The sequence below is a fragment of the Rattus norvegicus genome, chromosome 13 (genome assembly GCF_036323735.1).
Source record: "Rattus norvegicus strain BN/NHsdMcwi chromosome 13, GRCr8, whole genome shotgun sequence".
NCBI classification, from domain to species: domain Eukaryota; kingdom Metazoa; phylum Chordata; class Mammalia; order Rodentia; family Muridae; genus Rattus; species Rattus norvegicus.
In genome coordinates, this window is record NC_086031.1 from 78,733,963 (window position 1) to 78,752,193 (window position 18,231).

Sequence of the window (18,231 nt, forward strand, 5' to 3'; positions counted from 1 at the left end):
TTTGTGCTTTATAAAATGGTCTTGTAAAACTAATATTTTTAATATCATTCCAAATGATAAAATACTTTTATTAAAAAGTGAGTTAGCAAGATGGCTTGGTGCATAAAGGAGCTTGTGACATAGCCTTGGGACCTGAGTTCAATCCCCAGCATCTTATAAAGGAGAGATCCGACTATTCATAATTGTTCTCTGACCTCTGCATGCATGCCATGGCATGCACAGACACACAAACATCATGTGCGCGCACACACACACGCACGCACGCACGCACACACGCACGCACGCACGCACGCACAAATAATAGCAAATGTTTTAAAAATAGACTTATTTAAAAATAAAAGCATAATTGAGCTATGATTTTTGTCATGGCCTTTTCACTCTTGTTGCACTCCTTTTCAAGCATAAATGGTGCTAAAGAAATTATCCTGTCTCTGACTCTTTATTTGTAATTTTTTAGTCTTAAAATAAATTCCTAGAAGTCTTAATTTTTTCCAAAAGAATTTTTTTTCCTTTGTGGAGCATAATCCAAACAAAAAAATATACAATGTTCTTACCTGTCTTGATGAAGCTTAGGTCATAAAGCTCATCTATGTTTGAAAAGACAAATTGTAGAAGTAGAAAAAGAAAGGGTGAAGGAAAAATAGTTGTTCTGGAAAATAAGATTGACAGGTGGGGCACAAGGGAAGCTCCTGAAATGAAGGGAATATTCTATGTGCCGTTTCTGTGGTGAGAGTTTTGGGTTACGCAGCACGTTTGTTGATTCAAGTTGTATACTTAGATTCTACAGTATGGATGCAGTGCAAACACGAGCTGTCTAACCCCAATTAACTCCCCACTCTCCTGCTCTAGGAAATGGGCTGAAGATGCTCATGAAAAGAGCGCTGAAGCTCAAGGACCCTCTGCTGATGAAGATGATCAGGAACATCTCCCAGCATGATGGACCCACTAAGAATTTGTTCATTGTGAGTAGCTCCCGACCTTCTTTCCATGAAAATAGACCTGAGACCATAGCTTTAAGTTGCTACATTTGGGGAGACAGCTTACTGGGTTCTCCTCAGATGTTTCCCCAGACCCAAGCAGCTCTTGTCTTGTGAGAATCTTCACGCGCTGAGCTTCGCAGCACTGACCAATGAAGTTAAGAAAGGAGAAGAGTCCGAGCTGGGACCCCACAGAGAGAACACGTGGTGTCTGTGTGTCTGCCAGGCTTACCTCACTCCACAGTACTCGAAAGAGGGAAGAGCCCTTCGAAGAGGCTGTTAGGAAGAGGAAGTGGGCAGAGAGCAGGGTCTGAGGGTTGTGAATATGATCAGAACTTTATGTATGTGTATGATGTGTTATAACAAAGCCCATTAATTTGGACAGTTAATTAACAGTGTCTTAACATAATTAGATTACCCTCTGACAAGCTGAGTTCAATCCCAAGATTCATATAGTGTAAAGAACTGATCCTTCAGTTGGTCTCTGCCCTCCATGCATATGCAGACGTCTGCATGCATGTGCGCACACACATACACATTTCCATATTAATGTTTTGCATTAGTTTGGTGCATTTTCTCCTGCAAGTTGTGTTCAGCTTCCAACATACTGCTCCATAGCATGGGTGCACATGCACACAGACACACAGACACACACAAATGTAGTAAACAAACAAAGTGGAAATACAGGACAAAAAGTTCCTAAAAGTTTCAGAAAGTAGTTAGAGCACCTGATTTGCTGTTCTCTGCTTTTGATGGACATGCAGAGCGAAAGCCCAGCAAGGCGGGCACTGACCAAGGATGTGGTTCCTGTTACCTATGCCACCCTTTGCTCCCCAGAGTTCTGAAGGGCAAAGCTAAAGAGCAGAAGGATAAAGAACCAGGCTCTGACGGACACTTGGGAAGTCATTTAACACCTTGAAGCTCACTGTCTCACCCGGGAAATACTGAAAGCACTCTTTTCTCAGGGTCGTAATAATAATGAAGTGTTGAGAAACTCCTGATAACAAGTGAGTGCCGAAACACATTAGCTGTCATGATTATTCTACTTAAAATTCCTTCCAGAGTCAAGGCTGTGCTCATGTGCCTTCATAGAACTCACATCATCAGTTTGTAAATACTTCAAAAGATGAAACAAAGGCAGACAAAGGAGGGAATTCAGACAACCCTAGTGCTTAAATTCTCTGATCATGAACTAGCCCAAAGTACTGAATTTGGACTCATATTTTTTCAGAAAAATACAGTTTAAACTACAGTAAGAAGTTACTGTGTACTTGGCATACTGCTGAAATTAATAGAATGATTTCTGATCATTTATCCTCATTGTAACGTGAAATTATGAGCTTCAGGATTTCTGACGTAATTTAAGATCCAATAGCCCAGATGTAAGAGACCAGATAGGCCTGTGCTCAGCTATGTCTTACTCAAACAAAATAGTACTCTAATGGTTTATATCAGTGAGCCTTTAATTTACTTGATACAGAAGGGAATCATCTGAGCATGCTATATTCAAAAGCTCCACAAATGATCATAATATACGGCCAGAAAATGTACCACTGCTCTGAGTAAATGTGAGGCTCAGCTTTATAAGTGTCAGAAAACAAGAACAGAAAAGCTAGTCCTCCAGAGATCATTAGTATCTATACTGCCTTCTGGATGCTCCAACCCAGTTTGCTGCCTTGAAATTGTCTCCTCTCTTGACTTGTGGAAAGGCCAAGCCACTTCCCTTCCCATTTTTGGACAGGTGCTCCAGCTATTGCTTAAGTGCTGCTTCCCAGAATGAAGTTCATTTTATTATGTTTGTTCATCTGAAAATGTGTCTAATGTATCTGTGTGTCAGGGAATAGCAACAAGCTTGTATGAACCCCATATCTTCAACAATGAGAACCTGAACAACAACATTCCCATATCCCAGGCTTAGGGTCAGGTCTTCTTCATCAACTGTGCCTGCTTACTCCAGAATTCTCTCTCCATTACCTATGGCAACCTGCCAGATAACGTGCCCTCACACTCTGGTCATGGGTTATAAGATTGTAAGGATGTTGGGTCAGTGGGCGTGTCTGTTAGAACAAATTATTATAAATGTTTCCATCTTTTCAAAAGCCTTGATAGTTTATCCAGTTGCAAAAGTTGAAAACATGACCATCTTGACTTCTCCATCTTGTTCTGCTTGCCATAAAGTCGAAGGAGAGCCTCTAGATACGGCAGTGACTGATGGCAAGCACTCTGAAAACAGGATTTATATTCTCCTGAACATTTCTGCCCAGTATCAGTTATTCACATTCACCAGGTACTACATATTTGTTGAGTATATTAGTCATAGACTTGTTATTAAATAAATTCTCTCTGATTTGAAATCTAGCTTCTAGCACAGATATCCTAGAATTCAATGAAAATGAATGCACAGTATAATCAAAATTACTGGACACAATACAAGCAGTGCTAAGAGGAAGGCTCATAGCACTAGTCCCTGCATAAAGAAATTGGAGAGACCTTATACTAGCCACTTAACAGCACACCTAAAAGCTCTAGAATGAAAAGGGGGAAAAAACCCATGCAAGAAGACTAGATAATAAGAAATCATCAAACTAAGGGCTAAAATATAAAATGGAAACAAAACAGTGCAAAGAATCAAGGAAACGACAAGTTGGCTCTTTAAGAAAATCAACAAGATTAACAAACCCTTATCCAAACTAGCCAAAAGAGACACTTACCAAAGTAAAGTCACAAAGGAAAAGAGGAATGTGACAACAGACGACACCAAGGAACTCCAGAGAATCCGTAGGTAATACTTCAAAACCTGTATTCCACAAAATTGGATGCAAGAAAAGTGGAAATTTTATCAATAGATACCACTTATTCTATGAGACCACAGGTACCCTGACACCCAAACCACACAAAGATTCAACAAGAAAATGATTACACACCACTTTTCGTCATGAACATTGATGCAGAAATAATAAAATACTCACAAGTGAGATCCCACATCAAAAAGACGAGCTGCCATGATTAAGTTGGCTTCATCCCGGAGATGCAGGGGTGGCTTAACATACAAAAATCTGTCAATGTAACCCACCATGTAAACAAACTGAAAAAATAAAAATTGTATGATCATCTCATTAGATGCAAAAAAGGCATTTGACAAAATCCAACATCCCTTCATGATAAAATGTCTTGGAGAGATCAGAAATACACAGGGTATCCCTAAATATAATAAAGGCAATTTACAGCCACCTGATAGCCAACATCAAATTAAATGAAGAGAAACTCAAAGCAATTTCACTAAAATCAGAACCAGACAAGGCTGTCTGTTTAGAAATATCTATTCAGTATAGTACTTCAAGTTCTAGCTAGAGCAATAAGACAATTAAAAAGGGAGATCAAGGGATACAAATATAAAGAAAGAAGGTAAACGATTGTTATTTGCAATGATAGTATACATAAGTGACCCCAAAAATTCTACCAGAGAATTCCTTCAGCTGATAATCACCTGCAGCAAAGTGGCTGGACATAAGATTTACTTTAAAAAAATTAATAGCCCTCCTTTATACAAACTATGAATGGGCTGAGAAAAAAGTTAGGAAAACAACATCCTTTACAATAGCCATGAATAGTATAAAATATCTTGGGGTAACTCTATCCAAGGAAGAAGGAAATTGAAGAAGATATCAGAAGATAGGAAGATCTCCCATGTTCGTGGATCAGTAGGATTAAGATAGTAAAAATAGCCATCCTCCTAATAGCAATCTACGGATTCAACATAATACCCATCAGAATTCCAACACAGTTCTTCACAGACCTTGAAAGAACAATATTGAACTTCATATGGAAAAACAAACCCTAGAATAGCTAAAACAACCCTGTACAATAAAAGGTATCACCATCCCTGATCTAAAGCTGTACTACAGAGCTGTAGTAATAAAAAAAAAAAACACACATGGCATTGGCATAAAAACAGATGCATTGCTCAATGGAGTCAAATTGAAGACCCAAATGTAAATCCTCAAATCTATGCACACCTGATTTTTAGTAAAGAGGCCAGAAATACACAATTAAAACAAAGCATCTTCAACAAATGGTGCTGGTCTAACTGGATGTCAGCATGTAGAATACAAATAGATCCACATCCATTACTCTGTACAAAACTCAAATCCTAGTGTATCAAAAAACTAGACATCAACAAACTGAATAATCCAATTAAAAACTGGGGTACGATGCCTAAAAATAATTGATTAGAGTAATCTCTAATGGCCGAGACACACTTAGAGAAGTGTTCAGCATCCTTAGCCACCCAGGAAATGCAAAGCTAAATGCAAATGAGAGTCCATCTTACATCTGTCAGAAGGGCGAAGATCAAACCCAAGCAACAGCTCACGCTGGCGAGGATGTGGTGTGAGGGGAGCACTCCTCTACTGCTAGTGGGAGCGCAGAGTCAATATGACGGTTTATCAGAAAATTGGAAATGGATCTAATTCAAGACAGAGCTATTCCACTCCTCGCCATATACTCCCTCCTATCACAAGGACACTTGCTCACCTATGCTTACGGCAGCCTTATTCCTAATAGCCAGGAACGTGAAACAACTGACATGTCCCTCAACTGAGGAATGGAGTAAAAACGTGGCGCATTTATATAATGGAGTACTACTCAGCTATTAAAAACAAGTTCATCATGAAATATGCAGGCAAATGGATGGAACTAGAAACTATCATCCTAGTGCGGTAATCCAGACCCAAGCAGACAAACATTGTATGTACTCACTTACAATTGGATATTAGCTGTAAAGTAAAAAAAATCATGCAGCAATGCACCGACCAAAGGGGCTTAAAGACTGAAAGAGGGACACAAGGATTCCTGGGGAGGGGGAATAGGATGGATTTTGTAAGTGGACTGGGACAGGTGGAGTTGGGAACAGGAGGGATCAGATTCATGGGGAGGGAAGAAGAAAAGACTAGAATTGGAGGCCATTTGGAAGGCAAAGTGAAAACCCAGTGCAATGGAGACTCAATGGAATCTACTAGAGTAACCCTAGCCAAGACCCTAGTAATAGAGGACACAGAGCCTGAATCAAGGCCTCAGTCAAGTGGAGAGATTGAGAAATCAACCTAGCCACAAAAACCTCAACCTACAACTTGTCCTGCCTGCAGAGTGTGCTAGGAAGACAGCCTAGGACAGCCATTATTAAGACACCACTGAGACTTCATCCAGCAACTGTGGGGAGCAGATACAGAGTCCTACATTCAGACGTTAGGCTGAGCTCAGGGAGCCCTGCCAAGAATGGGGATGGAGGGATTGGAGGAGCCAGAGGTGTCAGGAACAGACTAGGAGAACACTGCCCACAGATTCAACTGACGGGACTCTGGGGACTTACAGAGTACAGGGAGCTTGTAGGGCGATGACATGGGTCCTCTGGTTATATGTTATGGCTGAGTAGCTTTCTGTTCTTGTGGGAATCCTAACATGGAGGTGGGGTCTGTCCCTGGGCCTCTTGCCTACTCATGGGACCCTTTTCCTCCTTCTGAGCTGCCTTGCCCAACCTTGATGTGATGGTAGGTTCTTGTTTGTATTGTAGCTTGTTATGCTGTGTTTGTTGATGTCCCTTGCTCTTTTCTGAGTGGGGGTGGATTGGGAGGAGAGAAGTAAGGAGAGGTGGGAGGAGGGGAGGAAGAGGAAACTGCAGTCAAGATGTAATATGAGGGGTTGGGGATTTAGCTCAGTGGTAGAGCGCTTGCCTAGCAAGCGCAAGGCCCTGGGTTCGATCCCCAGCTCCAAAAGAAAAAAGAAAAGAAAAAAAGATGTAATATGAAAGAATACAAATTAAATAAATAAATAGATTTATTTTCAAGTAATCATAGTAATAGCTCTAATGTGTGTAAAGTGGCCACTGTATAGATGAGAGTTCCATTTTATGCCCTTGTAAGTTACATTCTTAAAGGCAGCAGCCTGTTTTCAGAAATGGAAATAGCCTTAAGGTTCACAGCCAGTACATGATGGGGCTATGACTTGAGAGCAAGTCTTCCTGTGGGACCACAGAGGAGAAAATAGCCCTTCTTTCTTTATGTGTGCACCTTTGTACACATGGCAGGACGGAGAGAGGGAGGGAGAGAGGGAGGGAGAAAGGGAGTGCTCTGTGGAGCTGATCATCAAACCTTAGCAAGTTAACAAAGTTACATGGAGAACTATGTTTCTGTTTGCTTTTCTTATTTGTTTTTAACCAGCAGATTGAATTATTAGTTTGGATCGCCTCCTAGATTCTAACTCCATTGAAATTCTTTCATCCTCAGGATTATGTTGGGGACCTTGCAGCCCAGATTTCCAGTGATGAAGAGGAGGAGTTTGTAATCGAGTGTTTGGGAACACTGGCGAATCTGACAATCCCAGATCTAGACTGGGAACTGGTTCTGAAGGAGTACAAGCTGGTTCCATTCCTCAAAGACAAGCTAAAGCCAGGTCTGTTCCCCGTGCAGCTCAGCATAAGCTCTGGGTTTAGATAGGGCTGTTGTCAGTACAGCACTGTGTGAGTCTGCCGTGCAGGTGAAGACTCCTCTGACAGCGTTGTTTTGAGAAGGATTATTTGCAGGCCCCCTATTGGCTGTAAATTCTTATCTGTCCTAACAGTGATTTCTTAACATTAGTTTCCCTCTCCTGTTTATTTTCCTATTTTACTGTATTTTTATTTACAAGTGCTCCCCATGTATACATACAGATGTGGAAGCACAAACACAAGGTTCTTTGAAACATTAATGAGAGTCTTTTATTGTCTGCTTTCATTATCTTTCAGTTGTATTTTCTTTTTTTTTTTTTTTTTTTGGTTCTTTTTTTTTTTTGGTTCTTTTTTTCGGAGCTGGGGACCAAATCCAGGGCCTTGCGCTTCCTAGGCAAGCGCTCTACCACTGAGCTAAATCCCCAACCCCTCAGTTGTATTTTCAAATAAATATTTATGCCTTTCTATTGTCTCACCAGTTCCATGGGCCATCATGGAGAGAGAGAGAGAGAGAGAGAGAGAGAGAGAGAGAGAGAGAGAGAGAGAGAGAGAGAGAGAGAGAGAGAGATAAAGAAAAAAAGGACAAGAAAAAAAAGCAAGTCTATAAGCATGTCAAAGATCCAGAGATCCATAGGGACAGATTGGACATCTTTCAGTGTTGTTTCTCTACACTCATGTCTGACAGAACAAATGGGTCTGCTCAGGACACTTGAACAACAGCCTTCCTTGCCTTGATTTTGCAGGTGCTGCAGAAGATGACCTTGTTTTAGAAGTGGTCATAATGATTGGAACAGTATCTATGGATGACTCTTGTGCTGCACTGCTAGCTAAATCTGGGATAATCCCAGCACTCATCGAACTGCTGAATGGTAATTCATTTTCATGCTAATGCACAAAGGATATTATTTTAAATTTTAACATATAAAATACAGTCTGCAATGTTATGTATTTGCTTTCCTTCATTAATCATAGGATTGACTAAATTATGTAATTACAAAAAGTGAACTTAAATAAGTCCCTGCCTTGGATTGCATAGAATAATGGGAGAGGACTGGAGCTTGCTGTTAGGGATGTTATTGTGAAGCAGCTCTGGGCTAACGTCATGTGCTCTTCCCTCCTCTAACGTAACACTGTGTCACTCTGTCTGTCCAGCTTCATCTTGTGTTAGGTCGTCTCTATTGTGCAATCCTTGTTTCTTATATCTTAACTTCAAGGTAAGAATGTTAACTTGAAAACTGATTCTACATCATATTCTTTTCTAGATGTACATGATACTGTCCTCTGAAAAATAAATGTCATATATCTGTCCTGCTCAACTTATGTGACCACTGAACACTTGAAATGTGGTTGTCAGGACTAAGTACCTGAATTTTCAACTTAATTTAAATTGAATTAGCTGCAGCAGTGTGTGTCTACAATATTCCTGGCTGTCACATGTGGTGCACATTACACACAAGAGTCCAAGCTAGGATCCATATCAGAGAAAACATACTTATCATTTTACTGTTGAATGATATCACTGATAAGTGGGCTTTGCTTGGGTTTTAACTGTGTAAGTGAAATCTGGCTGATTTTATCCTAGTGCATATTTATGAGCTCCATCTATGTCACATATAGACTTGCTCTTTTTCATCATTGCATATAGTACAATAGTATTATATATTCCTATCCTTTGTACCATTTTAATGGGTCTTGTGCTATGGGACATTAGGGATGGTAATTATTATAAATAATGTTTTTAAAACCTTTCCTTTTGGTCATTAGCATAGGTGCTATGCTTTAGATGTGTACCTAAGAGTAGAACTGCTGAGTCAGACAGTGGCATTGTTCTGTAAATACTCCCCATCTGTTTCTCAGTGCAGTGGGGCCAGTTTTCAGGCCAGTCACCAGTGCAAGTCAGGTAAAGCTGTTCTTGTCACCACCACTCAGGCATGGTGCAGAGTCCACTAATTACAGCCTTCCTACCAGTATCTCCTTGTGAGGTTAATCTAAATTACCCCAGTAATTAATGAAATTGAACTCTAGTTTGTGGTTATTGGCCATTTAAGTCAAGCATGACCAATAAAATAAATGACTAGTATAAGTCTTTTGCATGTTTTCTTGTTTGAAAGTTTTAAAATTTGCTTGTAATTTAATATTTTTAAAAGATCCTCTAACGATATAGTCATATTTTAAAGTATTCCATCTCAGAGGTGTAGTAGGTATATATTTACTTTCATATATCCTTCTTACAGCCATAAATTTTCAGAATAGATTAATTAAGGGAAACTAGGTAGTTGGGGCATGAAAATGAAGGCAATGGAGTAGACAGAAGACTTGTGAAGCTGCAGGAAGTTAGCAGCAAGTTAGCAGGAAGTTAGAAAATGGCCTAAGTCCTAGAATGTTGTGCTGTAATTTGACTGAGAGAGCTGAGATGTTTAAAGAGTTAACAATCAGGTCAGAGTTTTACTGTGTCTACTCTCAATGTGAGCTTACCCCTGGAGATTATGTGTATAATTGTTTTAAGAACTATGTAGGAAAAAAAAGAATTACTTACATTTTCAATGTTTAAAACCTCTTAGAGCAAACTGTATGGAAAGAGAAAGATTGATAGCCTGGGTAGTTTAGGAAATTAGTGATGGAAATCATTTAAGGCAGATTAAACTTCCCACAGTTTAGTTCACATGGCTACTTAGACGCTATGTTAACTGGGAACTATGTTTTTAACATATTGAACTGTTGCCAAGAGTTGATAGCAAAATTGCTATATCAATAAATCACATTTCAGTTAGGTTTCTATAAGTAATTATGCTTAATTACAAGTTTATAATAAGTATTATTAGTAATAATTATTAACATAAAATGTATCTATAGTTAGCATTTATGATAGCATTTTATTATAAAAATAGGACTGAAGCTAAAACACCTCTTTTATGCCAATATATGTAAATTTAAACATTATGAGTATTACTTACACAATATCTTTTTATACTAGTCCTCTTTCTTCTCCTGTGCTTCTGGGGTCAAACCCAGGTTGTCATGTCTACTAGGTGAGTGCTTTACCACCGAGCTACATTCAATCCCAATAGTCCATTTTCTAATAAAGGCTTAGGACTTTAGAAGGTGTTATTTTTCCGTGTGAAATCAATGTGGGGGTGGGTAAATCAAATCTGTTATTTGTTTACCTGTTGCCATCACCCGGTGTTTCCCAAATGCTTTCAGTTCAGTGTGTGAGTAGACAATTCTGTCATGCAAGCTTCTCTTTCCTTTCAGCTCAACAAGAAGATGATGAATTTGTGTGTCAGATAATTTATGTCTTCTATCAGATGGTTTTCCATCAGGCCACAAGAGATGTCATAATCAAAGAAACACGTATCCTTTCAATATTTAGAATATATAATGACAATTTAAATGTAGAAACATTCATGTATTGAAATACTGTAGAAAACAGCAAACACTGAAATGAAGTTAGATAATGAGACGGTCTCTTTTTATGGGAATTAGCTGGAAATAGCATGGGATTGACAGAACATCTGAAAGCTGCAATTCTTCAGAATCTGAACCTCTGTGAATGCCAGCATGCCACCAGCGTAAAACTCACTTCACCTCATGGACCAAACTTATGTTCACTAAGAATAGCCTAGAACATGACAGATAACTGTATGGGAGTTATATTATGTATGTGAGATGTGTACCTGTAGCATTCCTGGCATCTCCACCACCCTAAGGGTCTCCATTTCAACTTCACACTCATAGCTTATGTGAGCCTCATAGGAAATTTGTGTAGGAAATCCAATACGTGGACACAGTGCCTGTCCTCAAAAGCTTGGCGCAATTCTCCACAAGCTCCTTTCCTATTCTGTTGTCTGATGAAAATTACTTCACTGTTTTAAATGGTGTTAATCTCTTTAACACCTACAGCCTTTTTACTTTAAGCTTTAATTGCACTTTCTGGCCAAATTCTTGTAGCTTCAAAAAACCTAGTTAAAAGGTCCAGCAGAAAGATTTCTCAGCCTGAATATTAATTATACTATCTTGAAATCTCCTCCTTCAAATTAGTTTTCAAATTAGTCAATTAGGTTTGAATTCGACTTAGACTTTCAAGACACAGATAAAGCATTAAAAATTCTTGAAGTTTTGGAGGTGTCCCTCTAGCCCATAAAAAATTTATTATGAAAAGTCATTATAGAATGACTAACAAAAAGAATGACAGTGTTTTATTACTAGCGGGTCTCCATTTCTTCTTTGGAAGGCAGCCATATCATCCTGAGGACTTTCGTGAGTACTAAAGAGGTACTTGTAGGGCTGTGTATTTACCTATGTGTATAAGGCAACTACTTAGAAGGCAGGTTGGTGCTACAGAAATTTAGCCAAACAACAGTGGTCAGTTTTCCACAGGGCCTCTAACCCTTCCAGGTGTGGGTTTCTGACTGATTTTACAGTCCAAGAAGAGAGTATTGGTTACCCCCATGGCAGTTGTGCCACAGTTGCACAATGGCATGTTGGCATTGTAGCAGATAGGGTTCAGCTCAACCTTCTTTCCCAGCAGCCATCATATAACCTTCAGGCATTTTGAAGGCTAACCAGTGAGGAGATGGTTTCCGGTTTAGTTGGCACTTAACTTCTCTTTATCTTGTAACCAAAGTCTGTCTTGTCTTTAGCAGTAAGATCTTACCATCTGGTTCTTGTGGACAAGCAACAGTAACGACAAGAGCATACATTGTTTTGGAGGCCTCTCCGGTCTTTCTTCCTGACCAATAGCAAATGAGGAGGTAGCATACATCTGCCACTGGGGATTTTGTTTAGTTACTCACTGCCACCAGGAGCAACATTGTATAGATGTCAAAGTCTCTCTCTCTCTCTCTCTCTCTCTCTCTCTGTGTGTGTGTGTGTGTGTGTGTATGTGTATTATAAAATAGGAGATTTTCATACAACTTAACTTTTTAATTATTGCCTTTTAAAAACCAGTTGCTTACCTACAATTTATTTATTGTTCAGTTTCCTTGGCTCCTACCTTTGCTTGAATTCTATTTTGCTATTCTTTTGAAATAACTTCTATTCATATTGAAGCATTTTATATGTACTAATATTATATGTAAACAAAAAGGTTAGAAATCTGAAAACACCATAAGAATCGGCAGGGGTCCAGGAAGACAACTCATGGCAGAGTGGTAGTATTGCAAACTTAAGAACTAAGTTCATTGCCTTGAACCCACATTAACAGTGGGTATGATGGTGTTGAGCGTCTAATCTCAGTACTCCAGAAGAGGTGAGTGAACTCTAGGTATTAGTGGCATTTGTTTAAGTGTTGAGGTTTTTCTCTCAGCCTAGCTAGCCAGCAAATAATTGAGACTGCACTATTAGATTTATTTCACAGCTTTAAGGCACAACAGCTGAGCAGTGTTGATCTATTTTAACCCTCTGAACTAATCTGGCTGCCTCCCAGTCAAATCCCCGAGATACTTGCATGTTAGGGCTCTCTCTGCCCTGAGTGTTTTAACATGGTGTCTCCTGGAACCTCTACCTGCAGTGAATCTCCACTTCCTTTTTCTCTCCCCAACTCCCCTGGCTGGAAGGAAGTTCTGCCCTATTCTCTCCTCAGCTCAGCCATTCTGACCAGCTTCTTTAGTGACCAATTAGGGAAAAATTGGCAAGGAATGTTTACACAACATTGAGACTGAATTTTCAGAATAAGGATTCAAACCAGCTATGGGGGCACAGAACTCAGCATCTGAATAATACAAGGATCTTTACACAGTGCCCAATACCATTGTGCCTACACCTGGGACTCGCTGGCTGCCCTGCCTGCTGAGCCTACTTGCTAATGAGAGGCCCAGATGTAAAAGTTGTCTGTCTTACTCTCTGCCATGTACTTCTCTTAGGAGTCTGTTGTGTTTAGTTTATGTCCAGTTTCCCCTTTGTGTTCTTTGTTGAACTATTTTGTTTCTCTGGGTTTTCTAAATCTGAGTTATATTTGCACATGTTTTATTGTTTCTTTAAATTCTTTTATTTTAAAATGCTTTGTTATTTTAAATGGCATATTATGTCTGCAGTTTTTCTTCTTACTATAGCAACAATATGAGATTTGACTGATTCAGTATTTGCTCATATTTATGGTCATATGAATAAGTTACCCTGAATATCATGAACATGAAAGACGGAGAAAGCAATTTCAGCTCCTCCTCCCATGTATGTGTGTGTGAGTGTGAGTGTACTGTGTATGTGAATGCATGAGTGTGGGGGTGAGTGTATATGTGTGTGTGTGTGTGTGTGTGTGTGTGTGTGTGTGTAAGAGAGAGTGTATGTGAGTGTTTGTGTGTGGCATGTTGCCATAATGTTATGTGTAATTTCTCTGTGACTGAAGAGTAACAACTCGATTCATTTTGCATCCTTAACCACTTTTATTCAGAAGCTCCAGCATATCTCATAGACCTGATGCATGATAAAAATAATGAAATCCGGAAAGTCTGTGATAACACGTTAGATATTATCGCAGTAAGTACTTTCTCTACAAAACCTATACTGATTTTATTTTGTGAAAGAGAAGACATTGTAGACCTAATTTGAACTATTGATGTTAACACAACTTTACTTTTGTTAAGATCTAGAAAACTCTTTGATCCAAGTTAGGTCTTTGGGCTTTCAGCTTTTATTTTTTAATATTTTTTCTCATTTTTTAATTTTAAAATTTTTAATTTTTAATTTTTAATTTTAAATGTTACCCCATTTCCCGGTTTCCCCTCCAGAAACCCACTATTCCACCCACAGCTCGCCAACCCCCACATCTATGAGGCTTTCAGCTTTTAGCCATAGGCTCATGAGAGGAGTTTGCACATAATTACAGTGCAGTCTGATCTCTGCTTTATCCTAGAATCATTTACTTTTAGAAGCATGTCTGTAAAATGAATCAAATTTTATTTAAACTATTTTCTCAGTTATTTGATTGTATTGTTGAAACTGGGGCATTTAAAAGTATACGTGAGTAGAGGGACGAGCTACGTCTTAGGTTAGAAACTGGCTGGACTTAGATTTTCTCCAAAAATCAAGATCCCGCTGTAGAGCTCTTCTTGGCCTCGAGCTTTAGGGTAGGGCTGTGTTGTAATCGCGAATGCTTTTTAACTTTTGCTGTATACTGATGACATAGCATGCCTGCTGCCTTCTTTGAACTGCATTTCTGCCATGTTGTAAGGTTTCCTGATGGTAGCCTATCCAGTAGTGTTAGGAGCTTAACAACCTCTTTAAACAAATTGACAAACATTTTTTGAAAACTGATTACCTAATTCATTGAAAATAAGCTGAGTTAACTTTTCTGTTAGTGATTTCATTGCAGAGTAGAAAATTAATGACAGAAACTTTCTTGTTGATGTCCCTGTCCAATTTTATTTTGGAAATTCATCTTACTTGATGTCAGCTGCTTTTTAAACTTGGCTAAGTACCGCTTAGTGGTTTTGAATTAAATTGATTAAATGCTGTTTTAGCTTTGATCTAAGCCAGAATAGGGAATATATGTAGAAAAGGATTTTTACCAATGTGTCATAGCTTGCTAGAAATGGCCATGGAGGTTATAAACATAAAGTATTTAATACTCTTGGGGAACAATTTAATGGCATATATATCATTTCAAATACACCCCCATGTCATTGCATATAAAATATGCACTATAAGAACAAGGGGCCGCTTAGAGGTCCACGTGTGTGAGTCTCTAAGCAGAGAGAACAGTAGTGAGCTGTAGCACACCTCTTCCTGTGCTCCAGTTCCTCTCTGAGAAATGGAAGAGGTAGTTGGACAGGCTTGGCAGGAGTTTTACTTCAGAATTAACTAAATGGTAGCTCTAAAGATAACCTTAATGTAAGAATATTTGACACAAAGTATGAGTGTGTTGCAGGATAACATCTTATCCCAGTTAAACATAGGATTTGAGTTCACGTTGCCTGCCTTTTGCTTGGAGTCGCCTCCACCCCGTGCACAGTTCCCTCGCAGTCCCTGCAGCTTCCCTTCTCTGCAGCCACAGTTTTCTGCTAATCTCATAGTAAGGTCTGTTCTTAACCTTTTCCCTCACTTCCTCTAACGTCATTTCAATTTAATCTTTTTTATTGAATATTTTATGTATTTACATTTCAAATGTTATCCCCTTTCCAAATCTCCCCTCGGGGAACCTCTCCCATCTCCCCTCCCCCTGCTTCTGTGAGGATGCTCCCCCTCCCACCAACCCACTCCCACCTCAACACCCTTTGATTCCCCTACATTGGGGAAAAGAGCCTTCACAGGACCAAGGGCTTCTCTTCATATTGATGCCATACAATGTCATCCTCTGCTACATATGCGGCTGAAGCCAAGGGTCCCTCCATGTATACTCTTTGGTTAGTGGTTTAGTCCCTGGGAGCTCTGAGGTGTCTGATTGGTTGATATTGTTGTTCTTCCTATGAGGTTGCTAACCCCCTCTTTCAGTCCTTCCCCTAACTCCTCATTTGGGGTCCCCGTGTTCAGTCCAATGGTTGGCCGTGAACCTCCGACTCTGTCAAACTCTGGCAGATCCTCTCAGGAGACATCTATAACAGCCTTCTGTCAGCAAGCACTTCTTGGCATCCCCAGTAGTGTCTGGGTTTGGTGTCTGTATATGGGCTGGATTCCCAAGTTGGGCAGTCTATGGATGGCCTTTCCTTCATTCTCTGCTCCACTCTTTGTCCTCATATTTACTTTAGACAGGAGCCCCTCTGGGTTAAGAATTTGAAGATGAGCCCCCCAATGAGGGGTGGGTTTGCCTAACCTCTAGATATGGTCTCTACAGGTTCTCCCTCCCCTTCATTGGGCATTTCAGCTAATCTCATCCCTCTTGCTTTCCTGGCATCTGGCACTTGCTGGTGGCTACCCTGAGTTTCCCATCCCCCGTTGCTACACAACTCTGTTCAAATTCCCGACCCTCTGTATATCATCCCAGTCTCCTCCCATACCTGATCCTATCCCCCTTTTTAGCCCTTCAGCCTCCTCTCTGCTTTTCAAGACTCTCCCACCCTCTACCTCCTGTGAGTATTTTGTTCCCCTTCTAAGAAGGACTGAAGCATCCACACTTTGGTCTTCCTTCTTCATGAGTTTCGTATGCTCTGTGAATTGTATCTTGCATATTCTGAGCTTTTGGGCTAATATCCACTTATCAATGAGTGCTTACCATGTGTTTTCTTTTGTGATTGAGTTACCTCATTCAGGATGATATTTTCTAGTTCCATCCATTCGCCTAAGAATTTCATGTAGTCATTCTTTTTAATAGTAGTACTCCATTGTGTAGATGTACCACATTTTCTGTGCCCTTGTTATATATGTTGGAACATCTGTTGGGTATATGCCCAGGAGTGGTATAGCAGGGTCCTTAGGTAGTGCAATGCCCAATTTTCTGAGGAACCTCCAGACTGATTTCCAGAGTGGTTGTACCAGCTTGCAACCCCACCAGCAATGGAGGAGTGTTTCTCTTTGTCCACATCCTTGCCAGCATCCGTTGTCACCGGAGGTTTTTATCTTAGCCATTCTGACTGGTGCGAGGTGGAATCTAACTGTATTAAAATGATACTCATTGAGAAAGCAAAGACCACCACCAACAACAACGCAGGTGTTCATTTCCCTTTGTCCCCTTCTTCAGCCTTCATTTTATGTCGTTGATCATATTCTCCCTGGGGAGACTTATAGCTTTGTAGTCAGCATTAAATTGTAAAGCCACAAAGAAAACAGTGCTAGATAATATTGTGAAAAGCCTTCTTGTCATGAAGACTTCAGAGGGATTTGGAAGCCCCACTGTGTTGTTCAGCTGGCTCAGACCCTGCTCCTGCTTCCCAGAAGTGAAATCCAGTATAGCAGGTAGAAAGGTACCAGGATATGGAAACAAGCCTTGTTTTAGTAAAAACATATTTATTTTATCTTTCTGCCATTGGACTATAAGGTCCAAATTTAGCTAGACAGTAGAGAATTATAACAAACTCTAAGAACGTAATTTTCCTCACCTAGATAGAAGCTCTGATCATAATTCAGTCTTTGACTTTCAGAAAGGGGCAGGTTGATCTCCTACATTCAACTTATTTTTAAAGCATACATTAAAGAATGTCATGAACCCTTTAAGATTGTGACCACTCAGTTTACAGTGATACTTCTGATCCTTACACTTGCTGTGAGGACTAGAGACGATGCTCATGACACATTTAACCCGAGTGAGCAGCCAAACCAAGTTGAGAAATCTATGCACAAGTTATTCGAAGCACCATTTCCCTTCTTTAGGACAAGTAAATATCCACATTCTTTGCTTTCATTTTGATTTTTAGGTGACATCAGAAGATAAACCGCTTGTTGTCTTGATTAATCTCAGTGATTCTGAGTGTGTACTTCAGACAGATAATTACTGCTCAGAGCTTATATTTGAAGTTGCCCCACAGACTGGATGAATTTGGATTTTTATAAAATTTTATGCTATGACAATTTACAATTAATTGCAAAATGTATATTTTAGGACCTTTAGCAAAAAGGAAGCTGCCTTTTCTACTGTAAAAATACCTTTTTAGTTAAAAGATCCCCATGTTCTAATTTTATAGTAGCTTATTTTACTTTAAACTCAGTATTATACTCCCAGCTTTCTGAGCATCCTCATTTAGGGGAACTTCGAGGAGAAAAGCATCTTTTTTTAATTATTGTTACTTGAGAATTGTATCCAGTACGTTTTGATCATAATCCCATTTGGCCCACTTCTCCATCTCTTCCAGGATCCACCTCCCTACTCCATACCAATCCGACTTGGTGTCCTCATTTGCTTTCTGT

General features: G+C 39.6%; 1 protein-coding gene across 4 annotated transcripts in view; it reads left to right on the plus strand.

Moving 5' to 3' along the window:
• Kifap3 (kinesin-associated protein 3) overlaps nucleotides 1–18,231 on the plus strand; it is a 136,973-nt gene that overhangs the window by 73,114 nt on the left and 45,628 nt on the right. For all 4 annotated transcript variants that reach the window (XM_039090489.2, XM_039090490.2, XM_063272116.1 and 1 more), the window contains exons 13-17: nucleotides 850–962; nucleotides 7,259–7,424; nucleotides 8,202–8,327; nucleotides 10,711–10,809; nucleotides 13,847–13,932. In XM_039090489.2, the coding sequence (XP_038946417.1) occupies nucleotides 850–962; nucleotides 7,259–7,424; nucleotides 8,202–8,327; nucleotides 10,711–10,809; nucleotides 13,847–13,932 (590 nt within the window). The remainder of the gene's footprint in view (nucleotides 1–849; nucleotides 963–7,258; nucleotides 7,425–8,201; nucleotides 8,328–10,710; nucleotides 10,810–13,846; nucleotides 13,933–18,231) is intronic.